Raw genomic sequence first — 21,272 nt, forward strand, 5'->3', positions numbered from 1 at the left:
AATGTCAGTCAACGGAGTCGCGCCAGAACGGAACACGTGATGTCATCTGTACTTGTTGTTGTTTTTTATGGGATGCGCATAAGTGTGGCAGATTGTTGAGGTGATCCTTACCTTTTCTGCTTTTCACCGCACATCAGCAAAAATAACTTCCACCATGGCAGCACCAGGAAGAGTGAATGGAGACGACAGAAATTATGAAGAGGAACAAAGGCGTCGAGAGATTCGGCAACAATACCGTACTCTCATGGACCATATCAAAGGTAATCACCAGAGACGAGGGACAGTCCCAACGCTATACTAGAGAGTGTAAAGCAAGGCGACATTGCTCATGTGTACAAATCTTTCTGAAGACAGACGTGAAAGCATTCGTTAATGTCCTTGCGTTAATCGTTGTCGTTTATCGTTAATTGTCGTTATCGTTAATGTCGTTATCGTTAATGATGTCGTTTATCGTTAATGTTAATTAATCTAATGTGGAAATAAAATGTACAGTTGCATTAATACTTGAACCCGGTTCCCATCAAGTTTTTTTTTTTTTTTTTTTTTTTTTTTTTTTTAATATACTCAATCGAGGCTCGTGAAAGAGCTGACAACCGCGAGGGAAAGACAGCACAGGACAACCGCGAGGGAAAGACAGCACAGGACAACCGCGAGGGAAAGACAGCACAGGACAACCGCGAGGGAAAGACAGCACAGGACGACCGCGAGGGAAAGACAGCACAGGGGGACCGCGAGGGAAAGACAGCACAGGGGGACCGCGAGGGACAGACAGCACTGGGGGACCGCGAGGGAAAGACAGCACAGGGGGACCGCGAGGGAAAGACAGCACTGGGGGACCGCGAGGGAAAGACAGCACAGGGGGACCGCGAGGGACAGACAGCACTGGGGGACCGCGAGGGAAGACAGCACAGGGGGACCGCGAGGGAAAGACAGCACTGGGGGACCGCGAGGGAAAGACAGCACAGGGGGACCGCGAGGGAAAGAGCACAGGGGGACCACGAGGGAAAGACAGCACAGGGGGACCGCGAGGGAAAGACAGCACAGGGGGACCGCGAGGGAAAGACAGCACAGGGGGACCGTGAGGGAAAGACAGCACAGGGGGACCGTGAGGGAAAGACAGCACAGGGGGACCGTGAGGGAAAGACAGCACAGGGGGACCGTGAGGGAAAGACAGCACAGGGGGACCGCGAGGGAAAGACAGCACAGGGGGACCACGAGGGAAAGAAAGCACAGGGGGACCACGAGGGAAAGACAGCACAGGGGGACCGTGAGGGAAAGACAGCACAGGGGGACCACGAGGGAAAGACAGCACAGGGGGACCACGAGGGAAAGACAGCACAGGGGGACCACGAGGGAAAGACAGCACAGGGGGACCACGAGGGAAAGACAGCACAGGGGGACCGTGAGGGAAAGACAGCACAGGGGGACCGCGAGGGAAAGATAGCACAGGGGGACCACGAGGGAAAGACAGCACAGGGGGACCGTGAGGGAATGTCTTGATGTATATGTACGAACCACTGATCTCTATATTAACTGGAAAGGAGAGGATGCTCATTTTTGAAGCCATTGTCCACCATGTTTGTTCATTTGTTGGTGTATGCACGCAATATCGGAGGTAGCTAACACGCACGTCTCACAGACAGACGCGCGTGAACGCAGACAGACGCACACACACACACAGACGAGCGCAGACAGGCGCACACACACAGACACACATATACATACATGCGGGCAGACATACTCATTCACACACATACGCACGCACACAGGCAGGTGCACGCAGATAGACACGCTCAAGCGCAGACAGACACACGGACATACACACACACACACACACACACACAGGCAGACACACTCATGCACACACACAGACGCACACACACAGGCAGGTACATGCAGATAGATGCTCGCGAGTGCAGACACACACACACACACACACACACACACACACACACACACACACACACGCGCGCGCATACGCGCACACACAGATAGGTACATGCAGATAGACGCACGCGAACACAGACAGACGCACGCTGGAAGACTCGCTCACACACACATACGAGTGCAGACAGACGCATGCACACAGGCAGGTGCACACAGATAGACACGCGCGGGCACAGACAGATGCGCACACACATACACCCACACGCAGGCAGACACACTCATGCACACAGATGAACGCACAGACACACACACACACACACACGCAGACTCGCTCACACACACCGACGAGTACAGACAGACACACGCACACACAGACGCACGCACACAGGCGGGTACACGCAGATAGATGCACGTGAGTGCAGACAGACAAGCGCGCGTGCGCACACACACACACACACACACACACACACACACACACACACACACACACACACACAGAGTTTATCTATGAATGATATGTGCTTGTTGGGATTGGGTAACTATCAACAAGATGTTGATTTAAAAAAAACCCAAAAGAATGGAGTGAGAGAGAAAAGAGCGACAGATCAAATAGAAAGCAAACGTGCTCACATTAAGGATTAATATTTCACAAGAAAACACAAATAAAACCCTTTTGTTCCATTGTTAGTGGCTCACAAACTTAATTAAAATGCCCAGGCAACTAATCAACTGGAAATCAAGACACAAAGTTATCCTGCGTTAATGGCTCGGAGTAAACAATCAAATCCTGATTTTGATAAGAATTACAAATGTCAATAGGAATGTTTCATATCCCAGCAAGTTTGTGAAAGTCCATAACACTGGCATATAATACACGCAGTCACTGATCATTCCGAACCACAATCAAATTTGGCATCTGTTTTGCAACACGTGTCCCAATAAGAGCTTCTGTAGCTCGTTTGCAAAGACGGAGCAGTTTAATCGTGGTGTAGCAGGATGGTGCCGTCTTCACCAGTATGTCATCGTCAGCTACCATTTATTGTCATCAACATCTGTACCTGATCGTCATCTACTGTTGTGTCCAACAATGTGTGAAGAATGGCAGTCGTCTTTCAGCAGGTAACTGCCGGTGCCATTCTTCACATTGCGTCTCATCAGGCGATGCTTATACGCACCTTGAAACTAACGAGCAGTCGTGTTGTTATTAAAGTTCCTCACATGCTCTCGGGGCAGGAAAAAAAAAAAACACAGTTCCAAATGGTCCTGACTCAGCTTGTATATGAGATAGTAGTTCATAGGGGCATTTCGGGGCATCTACTAGTGTCGTGAAAATGGTGGTCACGCTTCTGATACAAGCAACAAATCACAGAAATCCTGTTTTCGGAAATCCTTCTTATAGCTTCGGCCCTTTTAGAGAAAGGACAGGAAAGAATAAGTAACTCTTATACCTCTATATGGTTAGACAGGATGCATATTGTTGCGGTTTTGGGAAACCACTAAAAAGTAATGGCAACCACCATACAGGTCCCTTAGAATAGTTATTTCATAGCAGACCATTAACTTAGTCCTTTTCCCTTATTTCGGGTTATTATGTCTTTATGCGTTGGGGAAAGGAAGGACAGGTCCTCCACTCATAAGGGATAATTTGCCAGTCAACGCACCTGGCTCAAAGGCACACCATGGTGTCCAGGCTCAGAAACCCACCAATCAGGTCCTGAATCATTTTGGGGGAACTTGTGGGGTGGAGTAATGAGCTCCACCAATAGGGAGCAAGGACACCTACAAGATTCCCCCCTCCCTCGACGAGGGTGAACAAAGGGATTGAACACGTTTTTGCACTCTCTTGGGCGTGGACTTTGTGACTCAGCACACGTGCATTCGCTCGCTCTGGCCATTCTCCCTCGGCCCACTCACCACGTGTCTGCAAGATTATTCGACTCTGGGCATGTCTCTCTCTGCCGTGTTCACTCAGCCTTTGCACGTGATTGCTCTCTTGGCCGGACTCTCCCTGCTCCCTCTCGCTGCACGTAGACACGGAAAAGAGGCCTTGAACTTGCTCGTTTTGCACGTATTCATTGTTCTCCACTGGCTGCCGGACTGTCTTTTGGTGCACGTGTGCACGACCTTACCTGCCCAAATCCGTGATGATGATCGACCTCACTCTGCCGTGCTGGGAGGTATCCAGAGCATTGTAGTCTTTGTGCTATCAGGTTTCCTACGTTTGTTTGTTCATTCCCCTTCCCTTCCCCCGTGAAAGTGTGCTGGGCCCATGTGGTGTTTATTTGTAGTAATCGTAATAAGGCGTAGAATAAGCTAAGTTCCTGCTTCTCGCCCCTTTTTCTTTCCTATTTAAATAATTACATTGTAAATATCTGTAAATAAATCAAATTGTTAAAACGTTTTCCTTTTCTCTCTGTCCGTGAATGTCTTTTCCTCCATTGATCCGCCATTGTTCGTACCCAGAGTAAAGATTGGCCGTAACGACATTACCATCACTCTGGTGGTTACCAACGGTTTTCGCTCGGCCATCTAAATTGGTGTACCGCCGGAGGGTTCGGTGTTCAGTAGCGGGATTCCTGTCCGAGCACCGTAACGTGTTGGTACCGGGAATGGGATTTCGCTCCGTCCACCGCAACAATATTATTAGTAGCACATATAAAAAGAGCCGTGTCTTTTTATTATATTAGCACATATTAGCACATATGCATATTAGCACATATATTTAGCACATATTATAAAAAGAGCCGTGTCTGTCTGTTTGTCTGTTTGTTGTGTTATAACTTGAGAACAGATTTCAATAAATCCAACTACGGTTGATTTGGTTACTCCCCGGAATGTTTGTGATCCCCAAAAATTGTTGAATTTTTTTATTTTTATGGCTACATGGACACGAGTGTCAAAACTGCGAATGCCAACATTCGACGTTGGTTATCCCTGCACGGAGAGCAGGATCTCCCAAGAATCCTATTTTTTTTCTTCTCCCATATATTAGCCATCGCAGCAACGATTGGTATTTCTGTCAGCAAAGCGACAGGTCTTATATTCTAGTCTATATTATAAAAGGTAGCCGTGTTTGTCTGTCTGTCTGTCATGTTATAACCTGAGAACGGATTAACAGATTTCAATAAATCCAACTACCGTGGATTCGGGTAACTCCCAGGAATGTTTTTCATTCAAAAAATATACAGTATATATTTTTTTTTATCTCCACGATCCAAAGTTGGTTATCTCTGCACGGAGAGAAGAGTCGCCCAAGAATCCTTTGTTAACTTGAGATTGGATTTCAATGAAACCACTCTCAGGAAGTAAACATAACCACGTATCCCTCTCCCTACAAAGATGTTTTATCCACCACGTTGATTCCAAATCCACGAAGCCAAATCATACTCATTTACATTATTTTTCTCCAAAATACAAATACATTTCCCAATACAAATTTATTTTTCTCCATTAACAAAATCTGTTTTTTTTTCACAATTACACAAAGATTGGTATTCCCATCAGCGAAGCGATAGGTCTTATATTCCAGTGTATACAAAATTCTAGTGTATATTTCTAGTGTATATTTTTCTAGTGTATAACGCCAGGGGGGTTGACTCAGCCTGTCATCCTTCCGAGGTCGGCAAATTGAGTACCAGTTCGCTGGTAATTCCCTGTTTGTCGTAAAAAGGTGACAAAAAGGGTTGGCGGCAGGAAGGGCATCCTGCCGTAAAACATTGCTTCAAAAAGGGGACCAAAAAACAACAACAACCACGGTCCCCGAAAAAGGCCAACCCCCGCTTGCGGGGAAAAATGGCCTCTAACGGTGGTTTTATACAAAATGCAAAGGTAACCCCAAAACGAACTAGAGTGAAGTCGATGATGCGCCATCACAAATTCCCACGCCTCCCACCTAATGATAATCATGATTTTGAAGGTGATTGGTTACCCCCGAGCTAACTTACAATTGCTATTATAAGGGGGTTGGCACTTATCAAACCAAGATATTATAGTTTTGTATTTCTAAATAATTTTCTGAAATTTGTACAATTAGTTTTTCACTTGCAAGTTGCGGGATACGATGTGCAAATAAAGGTGGGAAAGGTCTGATTTAATGCAATTTAATTCCAGGCTAGAATCCTTTGTTAACTGAATCCAAATCAGACAACAAAAGGTGAAAATTTTGAAAGGGGGTGTGGACTTTCTATAGGCACTTTATGTATGTGTATATATATGTATGTAACTTTATTTATATATATATATATATATATATATATATATATATATATATATATATACAGTATATATATATATATGTATATATATATATATATATATATATATATATATATATATATATATATATATATATTGTTACATGGTCCCCTCGGTGACTACCTGGTCTCGGTGACCCCCGGACCGTGAGAGGAACTTCGCCAGAAAGTGGTATTATATATGCGCTTTCGCAACGCAATCCCTATGAATTCCACCCAAGAGAAAACTGATTTTCAATGATATATTTCAATGGTAATGATACCATACAATTTCAATGATACAATCAAGGATATATTCCCCGAGCAATCCACCATCCACAATTCACACTCAACAATCAATCCCCTAGATGATTAAGATGGCCATCTTACATACGTGTGTCCCCTTTTGTACTCACGGCCCCCTTTGGTCTCTGTCCCTCACAATGTCTCTGGGCCCCTCCTGACCAAGATGATGGTCGGCTTCGCCGCACTCGGGCGGTTGAACGAACCCCGGGTGGACGTTTTTCCACCGGGCAGGTATCGTACCGGGAACCACGGCTGCAGCCCCCTCCTGGCCACGCGAAGCGGGTACTGTAAAGCAGGCAAAAGCCACACGCCGCTTGCCACGCGTGTTAGGCCCCAACGTGCGACCCGTACGCGTCTTTGTAGACGGTGCCGCGAACGGTGCCAGACGCTGGGTCGGTGCACGGCCCCACGGCAGCTTGACGTGTCCACCGGGTAGGTACCCGTCTCGGTAACTCCTCTCGCCAGACGGGATTGGGAACGCCGCTTTTCCACACGGCTCAATATCGATCCCACCTCTCGTCGGAGCGGGGCGAGGAAGAAGAATCCTCGTCGCTTCTCTCGACCTCGTGTCTTTCTTCTTCCGTTTCCGGTCTCTTTTTCCAGAAGGGCTCCTGACCCTCCAACCACAACAACCCTTAATCGACTACACATTGATAAGCAAAGACCTGAATAGTAATTCACATACATTCCCATAAATATGTAACAATATATATATATATATATATATATATATATATATATATATATATATATATATATATATATATATATATATATATATATATTAGGGTGGTGCTCAAAATAATTTTTTTTAAATATTTACTGGGACATGGCTTTATGTTGTTCCTTTTGTTCCAAAATGAAAAGACACCAAATATGAAAGCAATCTGATTTTATTTAGGGGTGCCACATCAGCCTTCAAACTAAAGGTGTCTACAAAACTTTTCTATATATGGATCGAAAGCAAAACCAGAAGTTTGTTTTATGAAAATCCACCCTCCACTCACTTTCTTTGTATTCTAGCAAACACAAGTTACAATAGCTGCTCAAATAGCACTATATTGCTATGAAAACTCAAATTCAATGATAACAATCCAAATGTTCAGTTCATAAAATGAAGAGACACCATATCACATAATATTAAAAAACCCAAATATAATGAGAAATGTAACTCCCATTTCTGGGCCTGTTTCACCACTGTTGCCTTCTTGGCATCGGGGTACATCTTCCTGTGAGCAGCAACAACTTGGAGCAGAGCTTGCTTTTGCTCTTCATCCTTTGTAAGGAGCTTATTGTAGTCTTGTATCAATGCGACACCCCTTTCTGCCCTGTCGTTCACCACGACTAAGCCACTGGCGGCTTTCTTTGCTTCCTGAAAGCTGGTTTCTTGCTCCCATGAACCAGGATCCTTATCCATCCAATCAGTTGGGGTCCCTAGGATGCTGAAGAAATGCTTGGTGTGTTTTGTTATGAGGCCAGCGATTGACAGGGTGGTTCCTCGTTTGATAGCTGGTCTCTTTGGAGAGGGGTTTTCACCATCATTTTTCAATGCTTCAATCATATTGATCTTGCTTTCTTTGTCAATTCTGGTGTCAAAGAATGCAAATGCTAATAGTACTGGGCTCATGTACCACGTGTGGCGGCCAAGTGCCTTCAAGGCTGCCTGAGCCATCTTCTGATTGATTTGTTCAAACTTTTCCAACTTATTGAAGAGGTTAATGTCATTCAGGGGAGCCTCAATAGCTTGTGGAGCCCGAAACCAAGCCTGTACATACACAAGGCAGACAAAAATGTTGAAGGCTCGGAGTTCTCTCGCCTCTCGAAGTGTCAAGTGGAACTCTGACCGAAACATGAACACCTGTAGTGAATATAGTGCTTTTGCCATCCATCTGGCTCTGTGCATTGCTCCTGGAGCCATGATCCGGATTCCACGAGGTGGGATTCCTCCCATGTAGATGACAGTCAGTTCTAGGAGTTCACGATAATCATCTCGTGGCTGCTGATCTTTCAAACACACAAGAACGTTTTTGCTTCCAACACAGTGTCTACAGATCCCATTGAAGCCTTCCTCTCTGAGAATTGATCGTGAAGAAACTTCCTGTCCTCGGGGTTGGTGATTATGGCCTCCGAATCTGCATGCCTAAGATCAAACGTCTTCTCCAAGGAGGCCTTGAAGGATGCTTCCTTTTTCTCTTGGGTCGCACCACCCCGCTTTGCACCTTTTTGGAGGCTCCTCCATTCTTCATATAGCCTCTCCAAACGATGGATGCAGTGCTGCTTCGTCGTTGTAGGTAGGTGAGCTTTTTCCCAGAACTTCACAACCTCTTCAATGGTGAGGGTTGCACTCTCCCAGGCAGTGCGATTCAGGTGATGGAAAAACAGGACAAGAGAGTGATGCACAGTCGGGAGCTTGGCACCTTTGATGGCATCTCCAGAAGTGGACCCAATGAGATACACATTATCCTGAGCCCGAGTTTTCAATCAAACACTGGTACTAGCACATGCCATATCTGCAAAATAAGCAAGAATGTGGGTAAAATCCTGTTAATTCTTACTCCACAGGGTCACTCTCTACAAAAGAGCCACAGTCAATAAGTTAGGCCTACATATTACACACTAAAAAAGCGTACCCCTGACCCTGGGAACCTGTACAAAACATGCATGAAAATTGCCCAGATAGTGATCATAGGAAGTCTCAAAACTGTATGTATAATATATTGTATATATATAATGTATAATGTGTATTTCTGTATATTTATTATTTAATGTATATTTACTATATATTTATTTTTAATATTATATTTAATGTATATATATAATTATGTATTTATTTTGTGTATATACAGCCCAAAAAATGGGAATTCCTATTTTTGCATGGGGGAAAATTCATCACTGATGTGGCACCCCTAAATATTATTGGATTCCATTCACATTTGGTGTGGTTTCCTTTGACACCAAAAGGAACAAAAATAGACCATGTCCCGGAGAAAATCTGCATTTTGCTTTTTTGAAGCCCACCCTAATATATATATATATATATATATATATATATATATCTGGAGGCAGAGTGCCGGGAGAAGGGTTGGCACGTTTCGTGTCAGCCATTTGAGGTGGGGTGTAGAGGGTATATTGGCAATTCCTTTTCTGCATTTCTTGCTGGGCTGGGAGTGTGTGGGACAGAAAGAAGGAGGATGTGTGACGAGGTGGCCCAGGTTGCCTTGAAAGGCTCATTTTGGATATGGAGGAAGTTTATGGAGGCACGTCGAACGGTGTAGGTTGGTTGTGTGTATTTTTTTTATTTTTTTTATTTTATTTTTTTTGTTACCATTATTACTTCTTATTTTGTGTATATGAGTGAGTGGGTGAGGGTGTGTGTTTTTGCATGAATTAATTTTTGCATGAGTGTGTTTTTGTGTGTTGAGTGGTGTATGATGTAAGTGTAGGTGGTTGTTTGGTTGGTGTTCTGTATGTATGTGTGTGTATGGGTGTGTATGTATGTGTATGAATGATCTGGTGTGTTTTGTTGGTGAGTGGTGAAGGGTGTAAAGGTGGGTGTTTGAGTGTTCCACCATGTTTGTTTGGTGCTGTGGATTCTGGATGTGGAGGTGTTGTTGTTGTTGTTGTTGTTCGCACTGGCTGGGGGTGGGGGTATGTACGCAGCCAGATGCAGTTGCTGCATGTGGATGTGTACGTGCCCCTGCTGGCCCACCTTAGCTGACCGTATCGAGGTTGAAGGGCCGAAACGGGATGATGCTGAGGACCTCGACTGAGGACCCGGTCAGTGCGGCACACTTGTGACCAGGTGTGTTTTGAACTTATATATATATACGTATATATATATATATATATATATATATATATATATATATATATATATATATATATATATATATATATATGCTTATAGACTCGTATATGTTAGTAATAACAACGCTTACAATGTCAAACTGAAGTGCTTCCTTCGGTCACAGGTGCGAATTGTTTTTTGTTTTTCTAATACCCTGATTCCATGCAATATTTAGACATTGACATTTCAAGAAAATGATTTGCTTAAAAACTTTGCTAACCAATTTAATATTGTTACTACCGTGGTTTTAGACAATCCTGAAGAAATTATGAGAGCAGAAAACAATGTCCTCGCATCTACTCTGGAACAAGCTGAGGACCTCATTGAAAAAGGTTTGTAGAACACCGACTCACCAGACAGACTTCCATCGGCATCCGAATCAAGAAGTTTTTATTAGGTTTCCTCCACATACAATGTAAAGAAATACCTATTGTTATTACTATAGTTTATTCCCCCACTCTCCCCCGCCTCCTATTTCCAGGTCCAAAAACTTTAAAATAAATGTTCTCTGCAACCGTTGGTCCGATTGGCACACATATTTCACCAATTGATTAGCTAGACCTGTATAATTTTTTACTGCTAATTATGACATAGGTGTTACGTGCTCCTCCAGCCTGGTGTTGGCTTAGCGGCTAGGGTGCCAGCTTAGGATCCTAGGATCCTGGGTTCGAATCCCGGTCGATCGCTGAATTAATGCCAGGGGGGTTGATTCAGCCTGTCATCTTTCCGAGGTCGGCTAATTGAGTACCAGTTCACTGGTAATTCCCTGTGTGTCGTAAAAGGCGACAAACAGGGTTGGCGGTAGGAAGGGCATCCGGCCGTAAAACATTGCTTCAAAAAGGGGACCAACAAAAACAACAACAACCACGGTGCCCGAAAAAGGCCAACCCCCGCTTTGCGGGGGAAATGGCCTCTAAAGGTGGTTTTTGTTTTTGTTTTGTTTTTTTGTTACGTGCTCCTCCCCGACCCCCTGGTCACGGTGTACCTCCGAGCCTCGAGAGAAGTCACGGCAGAAAAATGTGTTATTCTGTGTGTCAAAGATCAATGGAGAAGCCACCCCAATTGTTACTCACAAACAAATATTGTATTAAGATCACACAAGAATAACAGTACAACAACAATAGTATTCAAAAGTACAATCAATATGTCCTATGATGGTACCATCAGTTTTGTAATATATAACTCACTGTGCTCCAAGTGAGTGTAACAAGAACATTCCCCAATGTCTCTTATTCCCGGCTTCAAGACGAAGTTGATTTGCTCCAGCGATCGCGAGAACGCTGTCCAATCGAGACCAGAATCCCATGCGGATGGCAAGGGCAGTCACACAGCCGAAGCTGTACAAAGGCGCCCTCAAGGTGACTGGGAAATCCAAAGGCGCCCTACAGGCGACTGAGAGATCACACCCTCGGGTATGGACGAATTAGCCTTCAAAAAGCCACGTCACACACACGCCCCAGATCGACGTCTGAATGCGGTGAGAATTGTCGAAAGGAAACGAAACCGCGAGCGAAGCACAAGTCCTGCACGAGTCAAAATGGCCGACGGCCTGGTCTCATGGCGCAACAGCACTGCGATGATTCTCTCCTGAATCAATAGCAAAACCTGACACGCAGGTTAATCCGTCACAGTGCTAACCACGCTGTCATAGGGATCCCTTTCATGGGAACCCTGAAAGTTCGCTAGTGACTGTTGTTCGCCAACATTCGCTCAGGACGAAGAAACGACTTGCTTCTTCTCCGACTTCACTCGTTCCACCCTTTTTCTTTCCCCTTCCGCTTCGTCGTCGTCCAGTTCCGGTTTCATTTAAAACATTAACCTTTTTACCTTTTGACAACAATAACCGTCATTTCCCTCAAACCACAATAATAATAATGATACATGGAACCAGAAATGTTTCAAGTGGATGAAAACCACAACAACGGAAGTGATGAATCCGTAACACTTCCTCCCCCACCCCCTTCAAGAAAGAAAGTTTGAACATGGTGAAAACTTTCTTTGAAGGCAAAACTCTCCCAACAAACAAAAGTAAACTCACCCCCAAATCATCAATTCCCGTGAGCAACAATAATCAATATTTCCCAAAAGTAAAGCAGCAAAACTTCAAACAACCTACAGATATTTCCAACGTTAGCTCACTCTGGACAAAGCATCAGCAACGACATTGTCCCTGTCCTTTACATTCTCAATTTCCAAGTTGAACTCCTGCAAAGCCAAACTCCATCTCATCAACCTCTAATTTTATTTTTCATTTTTTGAATGAAGGTTAAGGGGGTGTGATCAAAAATCCAAAGTCAAGCAAATCTATAGCACTTTTTTAGGGAGGCCGAGCTGAGAGCCAGGTTTCATGGTGGTTGGGTGGTGAGGCCTGGAAGTATTCACTACATGGACGCCTTTAGGAACGTGGAGTTCACAGTTAATCCGTGTAGGAAAGTTCACTACATGGACGCCTTTAGGAACGTGGAGTTCACGGTTAATCCGTGTGGGAATCTTGGCTCGGCTGCTCCGCAGCATTCAGTGCTTCAACTCTTCCTAACTTTCATAATAATCATGGTTGGAACGCTTGTCGCTGTAGTCACGTGAATAGCGGTCTCCTTCTCGTCCACTACCCTGATAATCATCCCTTCGGGAGCTGCCGTAACTCTGGGAGCCTCCATAGTAATATCGACTGCGGCCACCACCAAAACTACTACTCCCACCCCGGGAGCCATAGCCACCCCTGAAACTACCTCCACGTTTTCCTCCTCTGTAGCCCCCTCGACGCCCATGGCCTGCCTTCTCTACTGTTATGGTCCGACCATGCAAATCCTTGCCATTCAAATCCTTTTCTGCATCTTTGGCATCCTTTGGGTTTTCAAACGTGACAAAGCCAAACCCTCTTGACTTTTGCGTCTCCCTGTCTTTTATTAGCAGCACTTCCAAGAGCGGTCCATATTTGCCAAAGACAGAGTCCAGAACATCTTCCCTTGTTTTGAAGTTCAGTCCACCTACAAAGAGCTTGCCAACATTGCCTCCATTCATGACTCGTGTGTGCTGACACTTATTTTCAGGGTACTTGACAAGACGCGTCTGTGCCAAGCGTGACGTCAGTACCTTCCTCTTCTCTTCATAGCGCTTCCTTCCCATAGCACGAGTCGCGGTACAGGATGGAAAGATACCCGGAATCTCCTGCTCTAACTGCGCGGCGTTATTTTTAGGCTTTTTAACAAACATCGGGTTACCAGAAACTTGACCACCGGCCAAATCATTCCCGATAACAAAAGATACTCCCTCTACACGAAGAGTGGCTTGTAAACCTACGGTGACAGGTCCTGACACCAAATCAGACTGCAAATGGATGACATGAAGTGGGGCTTTAACATAGCCACCAACCCCCTGTAAACGAACACTAACACCAGTTAACTTGTTACGACTTTTACTTCCTCTAGACAGTCAAGTTCGCTCATCTTTTCGGCGCACCGGCACGAGCCGAGAACGGCCCGTGCAGGGGCTGATCCGAGGATCTCACCAAACCGTCCGATCGGTAGTAGCGACGGGCGGTGTGTACAAAGGGCAGGGACTTAATCAACGCGAGCTGATGACTCGCGCTTACTGGGAATTCCTCGTTCGTGGGACACTGTCTCAAGCCCCAGTCCCCATCACGGACGGGGCTCATCAGCCGGCGTTAGTTAGTGTTCTGGTGTTAGTGTTCTGGTGTTACTGGTGTAAACGAACACTAACACTAACACCAGAACACTAACACCAAATGGATGACATGAAGTGGGGCTTTAACATAGCCACCAACCCCCTGTAAACGAACACTAACACCAGTTGCCGTCTTCTCTGACAATGGCAAAATGCCCTCAAGCATCAAAGATTGATGTGCTCCTGTGTCCCTCAATACCCTAACAGGTCTTTGGTTAGTCAGGTTTCCATCCAGTGACACAAACCCGTCTGAAATAAAAGGTTTGTAACCCTCTTGAACAAGGTCGTTCTGTGATGCCGTAACTTTGGCATGGGAACCTTCACAAGGCACTGTCCTCCAAGGACGATTTCTCGCATTTGCCAATGCATTCGGAGTTGTACTAGTCTGACTCAGCTCCTGATTTTTCCTTTTCAGGGCGTAACATTGGGACATCAAATGCCCAGGTTTCTTGCAAAAAGCGCAAGTAGGCCCAGAGGAAAAACTCGTGGTCTGCCTCGAGCCCCCCGGAAGATAAGTCTGTCTTGGAACTGTAGTCTTCTGATCCCTAAAAGTCGTGGTATCAGATGTGTCCTCATGGTCATCTCTGGGCCGCCCCCATGAATCTTCGTTCTCCGCACCAGATGTACCATAACTCCCCTGGCGAACTCTAGGCGGGAAGTTAGGTTTGTGGAACTCCATCCTGTGTGTCAAGGCATAGTCATCTGCCACGGTTGCTGCCTCATACAACTCTGGTACCTTCTTTTCCTCCAGATGTACTTTAATGTCCTCGTGGACACACTGTTTGAATTCCTCCACCAAGATCAATTGTCGCAACAGTTCGAAGTCTTTCCCAATCCCCTTCGAGTCACACCACCGATCAAACATGGTTTCCTTCATTCTGGCAAACTCCACATGGGTCTCACTCTCTCTCTTCCTGGCTTTCTGGAATTTTTGCTGGTAAGCTTCAGGGACCAATTCATAGGCTTTGAGAATGGCTTTCTTCACTTCCTCATAATCTGTACATTTGTCAATCGGTAAAGCCGAATAGATATCTTGAGCTTTACCCACCAGAACACTTTGCACTAACATTGTCCAGGACCCCACAGGCCATTTTAGCATTTGAGCCACTTTCTCAAAGTGTAAAAAAAACTTGGCTACCTCTTTTTCATTGAAGGGTGGAACCAGCCTCACATGCCTACCAACATCCCAGGCGTTCTGACTGGTTGTCGAACTAGCCGGCATGGATGCTACCTCTCACCGTTCTCTCATTCATTCCAACTCCTTGAGTTTAAGTTCCCTCTGATAATCCAACAACTCGAACGTCGCATCGTTTAGGAGTTATGACGCTTTGAAGTATAAACTTTAAAACCTATCTCCTTCATTATTTTGGAAGATATCAAAGGGAAACTTCAGACTTAAGTTGCCCATGTCTGGAAGTTAAAACTTTATTTGGGAAGTAGCGATAAGTCACATGGTTTGGCCACAATGAATAATTGAACAACAATCTTAAAAACCTTATATCTCTTGAACCGCTGCATTGATCAACATGAAACCTTAATGTTATGTAGCTGTCATAAAGGTGAATAAGTTTTTAAAATTTCAACATGATTGGGTTGCACAGTCTGGAAGTTATTATTGTGTGAAGAAGAAACTCTCAATTTTTTATTTTCAGGCCATGTGAATGATTGTGCCGCTGCCATTTTTCGGATTTATTTCCTTTAAAAATCGTTTTCTCTGCAGTTGTTGGACCGATTGACAGGAAATTTTCACCATACGAGCACCTCAGCCTGTAGAATCCTTTAATTGTAATTATGATATAGGTGACATGGTATGGGTGCCATCGTGTGGTGTGAAATAGTGTGGAATCTGTGTCCTTGTGGGTCGTGAGAGAAGATTGGGAATAAAAGAAAGGGGTCATTGGATTATGGCGCGATATGCAAATGAGGCGGTTCATCCTCCTCCAGCACTCGCAGAACCAAGCCTCCTATTAAATGAACACAGGGTGCGCTATTATTACCCACAATGAAAAGAGGAAGAACCTTCTCTACCCTTGCTCCAACGCATTATGACGTACTAACCCACTAGATAAGTTGAAGGGACTATTGTAATCTTGTCCTATGAAATAACTCCTTTAAGGGACCTACAGTGCATTCAGAAAGTATTCAGACCCCTGCACTTTTTCACATTTTGTTATGTTGCAGCCTTATGCTGAAATCGTTTAAATTCATTTTTTCCCTCATCAATCTCCACTCAATACCCCATAATGACAAAGAGAAAACGGGATTTTAGAACGTTTTGCAAATTTATTAAAAAGAAAAAACTGAAATATCACATTGACATAAGTATTCAGACCCTTTGCGATGACACTTGAAATTTAGCTCAGGTGCCTCCCATTTCTCTTGATCATCTTTGAGATGTTTCTACACCTTGATTGGAGTCAACCTGTGGTAAATTCAATTGATTGGACATGATTTGGAAAGGCACACACCTGTCTATATAAGGTCTCACAGCTGACAATGCATATCGGAGCAAAAACCAAGCCATGAGGTCGAAGGAACTGCCTGCGGAGCTCAGAGACAGGATTGTGTCGAGGCACAGATTTGGGGAAGCCTACAAAAAAATTTCTGCTGCATTGAAGGTTCCCAAGAGCACAGTGGCCTCCATAATTCTTAAATGGAAGAAGTTTGGAACAACCAGGACTCTTCCTAGAGCCCACAGAGTCTTATTTCTCACAGTCTGAGAGTCCTTGAGGTGCCTTTTTGCAAACTCCAAGCGGGCATTCATGTGTCTTTCACTGAGGAGAGGCTTCCGTCTAGCCACTCTGCCATAAAGCCCAGATCGGTGGAGTGTTGTGGTGAAGGTTGTCCTTCTGGAAGTTTCTCCCATCTCCACACAGGATCTCTGGAGCTCAGCCAGAATGACCTTCGGGTTCTTGGTCACCTCTCTTACCAAGGCCCTTCTCCCCTGATTGCTCAGTTTGGCCGGGCGGCCAGCTCGAGGAAGGGTCCTGGTTGTTCCAAACTTCTTCCATTTAAGAATTATGGAGGCCACTGTGCTCTTGGGAACCTCCAATTCAGCAGAATTTTTTTTGTAGGCTTCCCCAAATCTGTGCCTCGACACAATCCTGTCTCTGAGCTCTGCAGGCAGTTCCTTTGACATCATGACTTGGTTTTTGCTCCGATATGCATTGTCAGCTGTGAGACCATATATAGACAGGTGTGTGCCTTTCCAAATCATGTCCAATCAATTGAATTTACCACAGGTGGACTCCAATGAAGGTCTAGAAACATCTCAAAGATGATCAAGAGAAATGGGAGGCACCTGAGCTAAATTTCAAGTGTCATAGCAACGGGTGTGAATATTTATGTAAATGTGATGTTTCAGTTTTTTCTTTTTAATAAATTTGCAAAACTTTCTAAAATCCTGTTTTCTCTTTGTCATTATGGGGTATTGAGTGTAGATTGATGAGGGAAAAAATTAATTTAAACGATTTCAGCATAAGGCTGCAACATAACAAAATGTGAAAAAAGTGCAGGAGTCTGAATACTTTCTGAATGCACTGTATATGGTGGTTGCCATTGAACCTGAGCGGTTTCCCAAAACCGCAACAATACTTCTACCAAGTTGGGCAAAATCCCATCACTGGTTTGTTCACAAGTTATCATGGCAACAGGATTTTTACCGAACATGACCTTTGACCTTGTAACGCAAAAATATAATCAGTTCATGTTTAAATCATTATACATACCTGTACCAAGTTTGATTTAAATCCCTTTAGCTGTTCTCAAGTGATCACATTTTTACCTAACATGACCTCTGACCTTTGATCTGTTGATGCCATAATCCAATCAGTTCATCTTTGCATCATATATACTTATACCAAGTTTGTTCAAAATCACATCACTTGTTCACAAGTTTACACGGCAACATAATTGTTACTTAACATGACCTCTGACCTTTGGCCTTTGACCTCGTGACACCAAAATCTAATCAGTTCATCTTTACCTCATTATACATACCTGCACCAGGTTTGACTAAGATCCCTTCAGCTGTTAAATTATCGTGGTCACAAAATAATTGTAACTTAGCATGCAAACTTAGCAAAACCACCTCTGATCTTTGATCTTTGACCTGTTAACCCCAAAATCGAATCGGTTTATCTTTGCATCATAAAACTCGGTGTACAAAACATAAGGAACACCTGCTCTTTTCATGAAATAGACTGAGCAAGTGAATCCAGGTGAAAGCTATGATCCCTTATTGATTGCACCTGTTAAATCCACTTCAATCAGTGTCGATGAAGGGAAGGAGACCGGTTAAAGAAGGATTTTTAAGCCTTGAGACAATTGAGACATGGATTGTGTATGTGTACCATTCAGAGGGTGAATGCTGAATGGGCAAGACAAAAGATTTCAGTACCTTTGAACAGGTTATGGTAGTAGGTGCCATGACAATTGCCAAAAAGTGAACCATGACAATTACAATTACATATGGGCAGGGTACAGCCCGAAGTGGAGATCGGTTTCTGAGGTTTGAGACATGGAATGTAGGGACAATGACAGGGAGATCAGGAGAAGTGGTGGAAGTATTGGTCAGAAGAAGAGTGGACATGTGTTGTGTGCAAGAGACGAGATGGAAGGGAAGTGGTGTGAGAATGGTGAAGGGTAGGCAGGGACAGAAATACAAGTTTGTGTGGCAAGGATGCCCGGAGGGCGTGAATGGTGTTGGTGTCCTGTTTTCTGAGGAGTTTGTAGACAGTGTGGTGAGTGTGACGAGAGTGAGTGACTGGTTGATGATGGTGAAAATGATGATTGGAAAGCTCTTGGTGAACGTCATCTCAGGATATGCTCCGCAGGTTGGTCGGAGCGATGAAGAGGACAAGTTCTGGTGTGCGATAGAGAAGCTGATGGAAAACGTGAAAGATGAGGAAGTTGTTGTGGTAGGAGGAGACCTAAATGGACATGTGGGAAAGAGTATGGATGGTTTTGAGGGAGTTCATGGGGGTTATGGACATGGTGTGAGAAATGGAGAAGGTGAAAGGATTTTGGAGTTTACTGATGGAGCTGATTTGTTGATTTGTAATACTCAGTTCCAGGAAGAGGATAATAAGCTTGTTGCATACATGTCAGGTGGGTCGACGACAACCGTTGACTACCTGATGGTGCATAGGTGAGATAGGGGGCACCTCCGGGACACAAAGGTGATCCCAGGGGAGGAGGCTGTTTCACAGCACCACTTGGTTGTCTGCGACATAAGGGTGAAAGGTGCGAGGAGAGCTCGACGGGTGAAGTACCAACCGAGAATGAATGTGTGGAGGTTGAAAGAGGTGACAGTAAGGGAGGCATTAAAAGAGAGGCTGAGTAGGGTAGAGGATGATGTGGTTGAGCTTGAAAGTGGTTGGATGTCAATGAAAGATAGTCTGTTGGGAGCCGTTGGTGAGGTATGTGGATGGACAAAAGGACCACCGAGGCACTCGGAAACATGGTGGTGGGATGATGAAGTTGGAAAGAGGATTGACGAGAAGAAGAAGAAGTTCAAGGAGTGGCAGAAGATGAAGGGTACGGGAGCAGAAAAAGCAGAGCATGAAAGTTATAAGGCAGCCAAGAAGGCTGCAAAGAAAGAGGTAGGAAAATGTTCGGAGAACGCTTGGATTCGGAAGAGGGTCAGAGAGCGGTATTCAGGATTGCAAAGCAGATAGCGAAAGAGAGGTGTGATGTGATGGGGGCGAGTTGCTTGAAGGATGAAGTGGGACAAATCGTTGTGGACCCAGATGGAATTAAAGGAAGATTGACGAGATATATGGAAATACTGTTGAATGCAGAGCATGAATGGGATGGCAACATAGAGAGTAACCCAGTTTTAGGACCGGCAGAGAAGATAACTGAGAAGGAAGTTGAGGAAGCGATAAAAGCAATAAAAACCACCTTTAGAGGCCATTTTTCCCCGCAAGCGGGGGTTGGCCTTTTTCGGGAACCGTGGTTGTTGTTGTTTTTTTGGTCCCCTTTTTGAAGCAATGTTTTACGGCCGGATGCCCTTCCTGACGCCAACCCTTTTTGCCGCCTTTAGCGACAAACAGGGAATTACCAGTGAACTGGTACTCAAATTAGCCGACCTCGGAAGGATGACAGGCTGAGTCAACCCCCCTGGCGTTAATTCAGCGATCGACCGGGATTCGAACCCAGGATCCTAGGATCCTAAGCCGGCACCCTAGCCGCTAGCCCAACACCAGGGTTAATGAAGGGGGAGGGCCTCCGAGCGGGAGGGTTAATAAAAGCAATGAAGAGTAGAAAAGCGGGAGGGCCGACGGGAGATGTGGGAGATATGTTGAAGGCAGCAGGAAGTTGGGTTGTGAAGAGAATGACAGAGATCTGTAATCTGGTGGTGAAAGAAGGCCGCATTGCAGTGGATTGGGAACTGAGTTCCCTCGTCCCTCTATACAAGGGGAAAGGTGACCCTCTGGAGTGTGGCTCGTACCGAGCGATAAAGTTATTGGAGCATGGAATGAAGGTATTGGAAAGGGTGTTGGAGAGGAGGATTAGGAAGAAGGTGAAGATCGACGAAATGCAGTTTGGATTTATGCCAGGAAGAGGAACGACAGATGCGCTCTTTATTGTGAGGCAGTTGCAGGAGAAGTACATGGAGAAGAGGAAGAAGTTGTGTCTTGGGTTTGTTATTGATCTGGAGAAAGCATTCGACAGGGTTCCACTCGAAGTATTGACATGGGCATTGAGGAGGTTAGGAGTGGAGGAATTGTTGATCAGAGTAGTGATGGCAATGTACAAAAGAGCACGCACAGCTGTATAGACGAAGGACGGGAACAGTGGTGAGTTTGAGGTGAAGGTGGGAGTGCATCAGGGGTCGGTACTAAGTCCACTACTATTTGTAGCTGTGATGGAGGTGCTGGCTCGGAACGTAAAGGAGGGTTTACCGTGGTTGTATGCAGATGATCTGGTGTTGATTGCAGAAAGTATGGATGGACTGAAGGAGAAGATGAACAAGTGGAAGGAATGTATGGAGACAAAAGGTCTGAAGGTGAATATCAGAAAGACGAAGGTGATGGCAAGTGGTAAAGCATGTGGTGAGGTGGAAATAACTGAAGTGGCCATGTGCTGTGTGCAGGAAGGGTGTCGAAGTGAACTCCATTCAATGTACAATGTGCGCTGAGTGGTTTCATCAAAAATGTAGTGGTCTGAGAGGGTCATTAACCAATGTGGGAGCTACATTCAAATGTAAGGTGTGCACAGAGGGAGCTGCAGATGGAGGAAATGTTAAGTTGGATCTTGGAGACGGCGTGAAGCTGGAAGGTGTGAAAACGTTTTGCTACCTCGAAGACATG

General features: G+C 44.9%; 1 protein-coding gene across 6 annotated transcripts in view; it reads left to right on the top strand.

The window, feature by feature from the left end:
• The window catches only part of LOC144894007 (EP300-interacting inhibitor of differentiation 3-like), a 74,872-nt gene that overhangs the window by 1,015 nt on the left and 52,585 nt on the right, over positions 1–21,272 (top strand). For 3 of the 6 annotated variants that reach the window (XM_078785472.1, XM_078785473.1, XM_078785471.1), the window contains exon 2: positions 10,524–10,604. In XM_078785472.1, the coding sequence (XP_078641598.1) occupies positions 10,541–10,604 (64 nt within the window). In that variant the 5' untranslated portion in view covers positions 10,524–10,540. Of the gene's footprint in view, positions 1–11; positions 261–10,523; positions 10,605–21,272 lie in introns of those variants that run through there. The other 3 variants (XM_078785469.1, XM_078785470.1, XM_078785468.1) reach the window with 2 other exon arrangements.

The sequence above is a fragment of the Myxine glutinosa genome, chromosome 10, assembly GCF_964187855.1.
Source record: "Myxine glutinosa chromosome 10, kmMyxGlut1.1, whole genome shotgun sequence".
In the NCBI taxonomy this organism is placed as follows: Eukaryota; Metazoa; Chordata; class Myxini; order Myxiniformes; family Myxinidae; genus Myxine; species Myxine glutinosa.